The sequence below is a fragment of the Zerene cesonia genome, chromosome 15 (assembly GCF_012273895.1).
Source record: "Zerene cesonia ecotype Mississippi chromosome 15, Zerene_cesonia_1.1, whole genome shotgun sequence".
In the NCBI taxonomy this organism is placed as follows: Eukaryota; Metazoa; Arthropoda; class Insecta; order Lepidoptera; family Pieridae; genus Zerene; species Zerene cesonia.
In genome coordinates, this window is record NC_052116.1 from 2,501,550 (window position 1) to 2,512,703 (window position 11,154).

Genomic DNA, 11,154 nt, shown 5'->3' on the forward strand with positions numbered 1-11,154 from the left:
TTGTCATGCCACTGTTTAATTATGGTATGTCTACTGTATAGGTTACGACGGTACCTATAGGTATGTTAAATGACGATTAACTAATTTAATATTTAAAAACTAATTTATGTATATTTTCTTATTCGAATTCATAACTGTCCAATAGTATATTTCGTGCTGTTAACGCCACCTAGTGAGGAGTAGCGTTATTAGTTCTCTAGTTCACTTAGGTACACGGAGAAATGTCTCACTTAGAACGTAATGCGAAGTACATAATAAATTCCATAGATGTCGCTGCATTCAAACTAGAGGTCAATGTTTTATCTCGTAGCTATGTTCAGAGCAGTTCTTGTTGACTTGTATTTTATACACTCGTTTTTTGTCATGAACCAGACACTTGTCGACAGAATAGTGGTAGAACAATAGAAGTGAATTAATTTTTATTAATTTTGTTTAAATTGTGTATGCACCTGTATCAAGTGAGACAAAAGCAAAATATTGTGATACTCGAATTATTATTCTCTTTGTGATAAAGCTATTTAAAAGTAATTAAATAAAATAAAAAACGTATTGAAGTGTAAAGTGTGACAGTATAAACTTTCTCGTATTATCAATTTCGCGGTATTCGGCGGCCGAATTCATAGAAAATGAGTTGACCAAACTTTGCATCACCTATTTTTTTACCCTGGTTCAAAATAAATAACCGAAATCATGACTACAGACAGATTTCACAAGTAAGTACATATTATTAGTATGAATGTTAAAAATGTTTATCTTTTGTAATAGTTCGATAAGATTGTGATTGATAATATTGACCGTTAATCCCTCGTTTAGTATGTAGTATGTGTTACAAATATTAATTTAATAATCTAATAAATATTTTTGAAATGTATTAAATATTTTAAAGCAAGAATGCCTGAGTGCAAAAATTATTATGGAAGTAGTTGTTGAACTACACGTGTAACAGGTTTCAGTGTATACGTGCATAGGCTTCAAATGTATTTAGCACTTAATCCTGGATAAGCTCCGTAAAATATACCAATCACTATGACTAATACTCAGTAAATATAAAACCCTTTATATAATATAAATCAGAGCTTTTTTAAGATTTTTCATATTCGATAAATGAAATAAACCAAAACTTTCGGGGATCCGAATCTAAGTACTTTGTAATGACAATGTGGATATATTCAAGAAAACTCATTTGTCGATAAACTACCAACTACGTAATTCTGGAAAATTCGAGAATTTTAATTATATAAAAATATCAATTAATAGAACGTTATATTAGCAACCGATAAAAATGAGTAATCTGTGTATATAATAGCATGTAGGTGCAAACAATAATGTTCGAAACGGTTTCAATAAACTAACATAGAGGGATCTTGTGATCGTTCTCATACCTCCCGACTTGCAATTATTTGAACCTTATGATTAAAATCTTATTATACCCTAGTTAAATCGCAGAGTGTATATTTACAATCAGTATGAGAAAAATAAATGCATGGAGCGTACCGTAATAATACTTCGTAGGAATCCTACTATAAAGAAAGTATGGACTACTAGCGGTCCGCCCCGGCTTCGCCCTTGGTACATATTTAGCCTATAGCCTTCCTTGATAAATTGGCTAGATAACACTGAAAGAATTTTTGAAATCGAACTTGTAGTTCCTGAGATTATCGCGTTCAAACAAACAAACTCTTCAGCTTTATAATTTTAGTATAGAATATAGAACAATGCGTATATTTTCCCTTCATGTAGGTAAAATTAGCGATAATCGTGTTTTCTTATACAATCAGCATATCATTGCAGAAAAGGATATTGAACCGTTGCATTAAAAAATGTTATCCTACTATCCTACTAATCCTACTAATATTATAAATGCAAAAGTTTGTAAGGATGTGTGTGTGTTTGTTGCTCTTTCACGCAAAAACTACTGAACCGGTTGCAATGAAATTTGGGACGTAGATAGCTGGACAACTGGAATAACATATAGGCAACTTTTATCGCGATATCCCTACGGGATACGTACTTATGCGGGTGAAACCACGGGGCGCAGCTAGTAATGTTATATGTATCCCTATCACGCATTGAGAATACCAAAATTCTTAAAGTCAAATAATTCGACAGAACCCGCAATAATATTATATTATGCCTACCACGCTATAGGTATTAGAATTCGAGACAAGACGATTGTGTAAATTATTAAACAGACAATAGTCAAAGAGTTCACAATTCCTATTTAAGAATTTAGGGCATTGACATAAATGCGTCATGTGTGCCTGACTGTTTTCCCACAGTAAATCCAGTTTATATACCATAAATGCGTTCTACATTTAAAACTATTGATTCGTTCCAAACAAAACAAAGTTTCATTAGGTTTAGAAATACGATATGGCGATGTCCACCGGTGATATCGCGTTTCTATAAGTAACCGGCTCTCGACTTCCGTGGCTTCGCAAAAAAACCTACCCATTAGAACTAGAATGAAGAAACTCGTGTAGTAACAAATAACAATGGAAAGTTGTTAGGAAAATTGTAAAAGTTGTAGAAGAATCAAGAACTAGTTGTACTCATATTATCAGATATTTAATTGATAATATATTATAACAATACCAATAAATACCTAATTTACAATAGACTGATTACAAGCACAATTCTGATAACATTTCGCAATATTCGTACGGCGATGTTGAAGACTTGACCATTATTTGTGAACACAAACAGTATATATATAATATAGCTGGTCGCCCCGGCTTCGCCCGTGGTACATATAGCCTATGTCACTCACACACACACACACACAATGGTAAAAGACTTTTTGAAATCGGTCCAGTGGTTTTTGTGTGAAAACGTTACAAACATACAAAAGCTTTTTCTCTTTATATTATTGATGTCGACGAGTCTAGATAATGGATTATTATCTCGTATTCTAGTTGAACCAGAGGATAAACGCACCCACTAATTGACTTAAGTCTTAATTAATTGCTTTATGGTGTTTATCGGTTTCGTAACGAAACCTCGCATTCATTTAATTATACATTATGTAAAGAACAGTCAGCATCTATACATGTAAAAATGAATCACCAATTGTAAATTTTAATATAAGCGTAAAACTCGAGAGTCTAGCAAATGTTTTTAAACATTTTTGTTGATGCACAAGGAAGGTTCTTATGCAGAGAAAACACGTACCACGATTGAAGCCGGGCCAAATAAGAAAAAAAGGTGTGTGTGTGCGATTCACACATGATAGAAGTGAAATTTAAGTAAATCGACAAAAGAATGAATAAAATAGTATGTATATTTCTGTCTCATTCTTTGCCGGCTTCATTCTACACATTTTTGTATTTGTGTCTCTTACCTGTCGTTTTTCCGTTGCATCAGGTTTGAAATCACAACGATTCTAAAGAAGTTTCACTTCAAAAACGTAATGTGTACGATAGTTTTTTATCATTTGCATTTAATTGGGGAGAAGGTGAAAAACTTGGCAACCCTAACAGTAACATGAACACCTGCTGAACTAAATCGATAAATAAACCAACACAACTACTAACATCGCTTCTATTACGTCACACGAATGATTAGAATTGCTTGTAACTACCCTCACGTGCGAACGCAGGCCATGCGTAAAGGTGCAGGGAGTAATTGAAAATGCGGGCTTATGCATGCATTATGTTGGCTGGTTGACTAGCTCTGTCACAGATGATAAGGTCTTTGGCCTTTAACTTGACTTTGATACCTATGGGAGGTATGAAAACCGCTCAGTAGGCAGTTAGCTTAGCCGCTGTTACTGCAACCCAATTCGTGTGTGACGTACATTAAGGTACACATGATGATTAAGTTTTGTTTCCTTGAGCGCTTTTTAAAAGTACCAGGATAAATGTATACTTTTTATATGTTTTATATATAATGCTGAAATGCTCGTTAATGTGTTTGCTTGAATCTCTGAAACTAATAGACATTATTTCGCCGTTGGATAAATATATGATCCCTGAGTGCTATAGGTTCTTTATACAACGGGCAAAGCCGGGGCGCACCACTAAACTCAAATAAAAAGACATCCTTATACGGGAACATGCACTCGTCCGATGTAAAAATATTTTCGCATTCATTAAATAACACAAACTTAACTGCTTATTTTAATAGCAAAGAGCCGTTATAATGTATTATTATTCATTTGTTTAAAGTAGAATGAATTGAATAAATATACGCATTTAGTGAGGATAGAAAGTGTTCATATTGCAGGTATGTTAAAACTGAACCATATACAAATATAAATTGACTTGCCCAGTTAGCGTGATTAAATATAAAATTATAAAATGTGTACTAGGAATGATGCGGGCGTGTAAAATTTTACGGACTGTATAGTTCTTCTTTATTTAATATTTATATCCATACATTCAAAAAAATGCTTTGTAAATACGAAAAACTAAAGGTAGACAGTATAATAGTCTCATAGTGAAGTTTACATAGTATTTAATATTATGTGGTTAGTAGACTGTAGTATACCAATGTAGGTATTAGGTCTTCATTAAATTGGTTTTCAATACTAATAAATTAAAAACATTCAGTGAGTTGCTAGTAATTATGAATTTCAAGCCATTAAAACAAAGATAAATTGAATACATTTAAAAACCAACACCTGTATATATTGCATTCTGTTTTAATGTAAAGCTTTTATATTCACGAGGTTAGCAGAATTCAAAATTAGTTTTTATTTTAAGGTCAAATCTTGCTATTACTATACTTCTAAATATGCGTTCACGTCGTTAGACATGGGACTAATTTTCTACAGATATAGAAACATTGTCGCTTAATCACACTATCACACTTTACTCTAATATTATAAATGTGAAAGTTGTTTGTTTCGATGTTTGTCCGTCAATCACGCTGAGACTACTGAACGGATTTTGATGAAATTTGGTAAACAGGGTGTGAGCTGACTTGGGTGATAGGATACTTTTTATTCCCATTAAATTATTCCTTAGGATAAAACAGGAATCTTGATATCCGGACGGAGCTGGGACAAGCGTCTATGGTTATGTATTATTGAAGTATAAATAAAATATAGTATACATTTGACCAGGTCATGAGCATAATTCACAGTCGCGGAAAGCTGTAGGAGACACGGTTGACGACCTACCAAAATGGTTCAACGGCCTACGTGGCTTTATCCACTTTATTAACTTATTTTATTTTAATTTCACATGTATCTATTAATTGTGTTTTAACACACATAAACGAGTGTTTAGTTTTGTTTTTTTTATAACTTTTGATATATGAACCATTGTTGCGCTTAAATAAATGAAATTTAATTGCATTTGAATATAGATTTATATGTAAATAATATAAATTATTGATAGAATAAAAAAAATTCCTAAGCACTGCAGTTGAGATAATAAGATATTCTGAACTAAATTTTGTATAAGGCAACTTGGACTAGGTTAAAATTTTGTTTAAACTAGAAACAATAATACAGGGAGTTCATCAACTCACAACAATAGGCAAACGCTCCCGGCCAGTATTTTATGTGTTTTCAATAACCATCCAAACGCGTGCTTCCGTAATCCAAATAAAACGATTATATCGGGTCCTAAATACAGATCCATTTCACACACACTTTTTGTTTGAATAAATGACAAACATTTGTATCTTCCTTAAAAAAGTACGATTCATAACTGGTTGTATCTGGTCTGAGGCCACATTCTTCAGATCTTACTTTCCAAAGCTTATCCTATCATAATGTTATTGAAACATTTGTTCAGAATAATTAGCTATATAGAAACAAAGGCGAATCGGACTCGCGCCAATGAGGATTTTGAGAGGAAATACATCAGCTCTGAAAATTGCAAATGTCTAACTATCACGGTTCATGAGATGCAGCCTGGTGATAGATTTGCGGACAAACGGACAGCGTAGTCTAAGTTATAGAGTCTTGTTTTGTGTGTGGAACCTTAATATTATCCTCCTACTAGCTGCGCCCCGCGGTTTCACCCGCGTAAGTCCGTATCCCGCAGGAATATCGAGATAAAAAGTTACCTATATGTTATACCAGTTGTCCAGCTGTCTACGTACCAAATTTCATTGCAATCGGTTCAGTAGTTTTTGCGTGAAAGAGAAACAAACACATACACATCCTTACAAACTTTCGCATTTATAATATTCGTAGGATAATCACTAGTACATAAAAACAGAATCACCAACATCGCAATTCACACTTACTACTCGCTTATTTGATGCTGACTGGCAGAAAGTGTATAATTCTTATATCTACCTATATCACAATAATTCTATAAGCTAGCATTCAAATGTAAATTCAATTCACACTAATCTCTGCATACGTCTAGTCTTAATTCTAACTCGATTTCATAACACGTTCACACGGAGTCAGTGTCGGTTCATTTGTAAATGTATCGTCGAGTCCAATTCACATGGGTAGTGAAAGTCATTATTGTTAACGAATTCCATGCTTCACTTTTCATAAACACTTCCGGAATTGAAACCTTGTGTTATGGTGACCATACCATGGTAATTAAATGTGTCCGAGTTAACATTCTAAAAGGGTAAAGAGACGCATTTGGTGACTGATTCTACTAATATTATAAATGCGAAAGTTTGTAAGGATGTGTGTGTATTTGTTGCTCTTTCACGCAAAACTACTGAGCCGTTGCAATGAAATTTGGTGCGTAGATAGCTGGACAACTGGAATAACGTATAGGCAACTTTTTATCCCGATATTCCTACGGGATACGGACTTACGCGGGTGAAACCGCGGGGCGCAGCTAGTTATTTCATATATTTATGAGCGAGGAGAATATCGTGATATGCGCATTTTTGAATGACCTAAAATCTTAATGATGCCATTCTTTCAGTCATAAAAATATAACATAAGAAAGTCATTCGGTACGTATCAGACTACTAAATAATAAAACTTCTTAACCTACGATACCAGGTTTGGTTCAATATTGAACTTTTTCAGTCCTCGTACTTGTATTTAGTACTAGTCTAAAATGGTATTGGGTTTTAAAATGCGACTCTTAACAAATTAAGAAATTTCTAGAAACAAACGACATAAGTGTTTGCAAATCATTAAAAAGCTCCTCATAACAAGTAATTCCTCCGCTTCGTCACGTTTCTTCTAGCTTAAATACCAATTATCTCTTACGTAAATTGTAACAAGTTGTAATATGCAACCGAGTATGTAAACAGCTTTTAACGATGGTGAAATTGCCTCTCAGTAGGTATTAAACCCAAGCTTATAGTTTATGTAATGCCGAACTATTGTTGGTGTGTTCTGACGTGGAATTAATGACACATACCAATGTTGTGGACGTAAAGATGGGAAAGTGAAAGAATTATTTGAAGATTCAGCGACTAAACATCACTATGTGCTCTCTGAATGATGTATTGAAATGTATAACATTTTAAAACAATTTTAAAGCCAAGTGTATAAGATTTAAAATCGAAAATCATTAATACTGAGAAAATGCACATGCACTTAAATACGGTGAAACGAATACAAAATTCTGAGAAATTATTATAAATATTGTTGACTAGGTGTTATATATGAAGCTTTCGTTCATACTTCGTCAACTGAATTTGGGTGGTCTATGACAAAAACTATTAACTATGTGTATTCTATTCTAAAAAAACCTACTATTTTGGGTCGTGTTTTTAACATACTCCGACTTCTCAACACGGGATGATATCGATTTTATATTTATCAATTCTGTTTTAAAAATTATCATTGTTTCAATAATTTTCAGGGCAGCAAAGGACGGTTTACTGGAGGTGTTGCGGGAAGCGACGCGTAAAGAATGTAATAATAAGGACGAGTCGGGAATGACTCCCACACTGTGGGCGGCATTCGAAGGTCACATAGAGGCTTTACGTTTACTCTGCGGACGGGGGTAAAGTATACATTTGAAGTACAGGACACAGTTTTAACATAATACGAGAGTATAATACGTGTGATACAATTGAGATAGCAGAGCGAGATAATTAAGGGCAGTCATCATCTTTACCAGTCAAACTGTATGGTCTAATAATTATACTATTTCCTAATCATCCTAAGTAATATTAAATATCAATAATTATTGTTATGAACATGAACTGAAAACCCGACTGACGTTTTAGTTTTATTGTAATGGAAAATATGGATATCATTTGATATCCATATTGCAAGGGTAAGAAAAAAGTAAGCCACATAGACATGAGCGTGTGACGTAATTTATAGCCCTAAGTGCGAAGTGTTGCGAATTCTATGTAACTGCCACAATTCTAATGATTACAACGATACTATATGTCAAAATCTGTTCTGCGGTTTGGGCTGTAGGAAGTGCTTAAAGTGTGGTCACATACATACGCTCGAAAAACATTATTCTTTCTCCTTCGGTCAGTCGGGTAGTAAAGTTAAATAGAGAATACTCGAAGTTGACATATAATTTGCTGTAAAGATCTTTTACATGTTTTTATAAAATATGATTGTTATCACATTATATATTATACGATCGATTCATAAACCAATAGTGCCTATCTGAAAGGATTAACAGTATAACTGATATTATCAAGGCATACATGATAATTTTAATTATTTTATTTGCACTATTTAATATTGTCGTACTAAGGAGACAATCGGCATAAATAATATACAGTAGACATTTTATAAGTTACGTATACATGTATACCTATATGTGTAACTTACTATAAAATCATTCAAAATATCTCTTCCATAAGCAAGCATCGTGGTAACGAACCACGATTTCCGGAAATTTATTTGTATATACCTCGCCAATACAGCTGAGTTTATACTGAAAGTCTGAATTCTTTATGAGCTTCAAATTTCTTCAAACCCTTCTATGACTAATCATACAGTCCACAATTGATGTCAGTAAATTAAACTCCAATTTTCGATACAATAATGACATCTAAATCTCTTTTAGTGGCGAACCAGATAAGAGCGATTACTTCGGTAATACAGCCCTCCACTTAGCTGCAGCAAGAGGGCATAAAGAATGCGTTACGTTTCTCGTCAACTTTGGTGCTAATGTGTACGCTATGGATGTCGACGGTCACACTGCTCAAGAACTAGCAGCTATAAATGGTAGAGAAGACATCTTGAGGTTCCTTGACCAAGCTACAGGAAAGCTGGAAAATAATGACAAGTAATTGTGAATTCTATTTGACTGAATTATATTGTATTTTTGTCTAAATAAAAAGGCGATTTATCTTAGCCTTAAAAATTATGATGTTACGGTATGTGATACTAATTGTACTAATAATATAAAGTTGTAGAGTTTGTTTGTTCGAACGCACTAATCTCTTAAACAACAAGTACAAATATTCCCTCGCCAATAGATTTTTTCGTAATGCCGGAGTGCTATAGTTTATACTTTATGTAACACGGGCGAAACCGGGGCCGCGGGCTAGTCTGAAATAAATATAAAAATTCAATCGATCATTTCCAGAAAGAAAGCAAAGTCTTTCAAGGAAAAAGCGAAAAAAGACCACGAGAAGTTGCAAAAGCAGTACCACAAGAGGCAGAGTAAAGCGGAGGTGATGGCTGAAAAGGAATTGAAGAAGTTGACGAAGGAATGGGAACACAACTATGGGGAGGAAGTATCCACGATGCCGCACCGACCCAGCAATGTGCTGATGGCTTTGAAACAGAAGATGACACGGTCTACGAGTCAGGGTACTACTATCAAAGATTTTCTCTTGTCATATCTTTGAATTTAAACGGAATTAGTTGGTAATCTTTTTATTCCATAGCTTTAACACGTGGCTTCGCCCGCGTTAAATTCAGAGTTAAATCTCTTCCCCCTTTTATATTTTATTTTACATATAAACGCATCTCTTGTATCACTCTGTGTATTTAAAAAATTCCCATCAAATTCTGTTGCGTAATTTTAAACTTAGCATACAGACTGCGGAAAGCGACTCTGTTTTATACAATGTACTGATATCAAACGATACTGGACCAGGCTCAGGCCTGAGGCTCGCGGTTGTTGGCTGCTGGCGCTCTGATGCTCTACAGATGATGATGATGAGTGATATCATAAAGTACATCACCACTTATTCTTATTAAAAACATATTTCAGGTAATTTATTAGACGAGCAGCCAAGACCCACTTACAGTGCTTTGGTTGGGACTGTGAATTCCGGCGCCCGAGGCAGAGGTGCGGTGTACAAGAAAGCGCTAGCTACCAAGCTTAAGAATGGTACCCTGAGGAAGAGTAATGCTAATGACGATTTTAAGGTATATTCATTAATCTCATTAATTATTATATCAATCGTTTGTGTATTGTTAGTGAGTTGATCAGTAACTGTGTCGAAAGATTATCAACTTATATAAGTTGTCTGTACACAAAACTCTAAAATAAGTTCAAGTTGAAATATTTTATTATCTGATCCACTTTTTATGATAGCTTGAAAACTCGATTGTAAAGACATTTATATTTTGAAGTTGATATGTACAGTTGAATTGTAGATTTTGATAACAATTTAATCAGACATTCATTTGATTAATTTTGAATGGAATTGCTTTATTAAATTGCTTAATTTCCCTTTTTTGTAGTAATTAATTAAAACAAGTGTCTTTTAAAATTAAAACTGATCTATGTATGAATTTACTAGCTGCACGACACGGGTAGTCATTTATCGTAATTGAAATAATATAAACTATCATATGTTTTAAGTACGATCAAGCTGCGCAAGGTATGCAATTTGATTTAAATCGGTTGAGGCGGTATAGGAGTCCATCGTCGTAGTCCATTAAGACTAGCTTCCGCCCGCGGCTTTGCCCGCCTGGAATTAGGACATTTACAAATGATTTAGTGACTGTCTATTCATGCTTTTTCCCAAGGGAGCATTTAATCGGGATAAAAAGTATTCGTATCACCTAAGTCGGCTCATACCCTGACTGTATACCAAAATCAATAGTTTCAGCCTGATTGACGGACAAACATCCAAACAAAAAAACTTTCACATTTATGATATTAGTGTGATATGTATACGCAAATGTTCAGGTCGGTGAAATGGAAGGCACGGGGCGGCGCTCAGTGACGTCACTGAGCGGTGTGCGCCGCGACTCGGAGGTGATGTACGTGGGCACGTTCGGGGCGGGCCCGCAGCAGCGCGGCAACCTCGCGCAGGTGTTCGACCCGGAGCCTAAGA

The 11,154-nt window shown here is 34.5% G+C and overlaps 1 protein-coding gene across 1 annotated transcript in view; it reads left to right on the top strand.

Annotated features, from left to right (window-relative positions):
- The first annotated feature begins 335 nt into the window (after nt 1-335).
- The window catches only part of LOC119832444 (Usher syndrome type-1G protein homolog), a 13,182-nt gene continuing 2,363 nt past the window's right edge, over nt 336-11,154 (top strand). The window contains exons 1-6 of the mRNA XM_038356113.1: nt 336-713; nt 7,746-7,889; nt 8,922-9,143; nt 9,447-9,673; nt 10,080-10,237; nt 11,007-11,150. Coding sequence (XP_038212041.1) covers nt 691-713; nt 7,746-7,889; nt 8,922-9,143; nt 9,447-9,673; nt 10,080-10,237; nt 11,007-11,150 — 918 coding nt within the window. The 5' untranslated portion in view covers nt 336-690. The remainder of the gene's footprint in view (nt 714-7,745; nt 7,890-8,921; nt 9,144-9,446; nt 9,674-10,079; nt 10,238-11,006; nt 11,151-11,154) is intronic.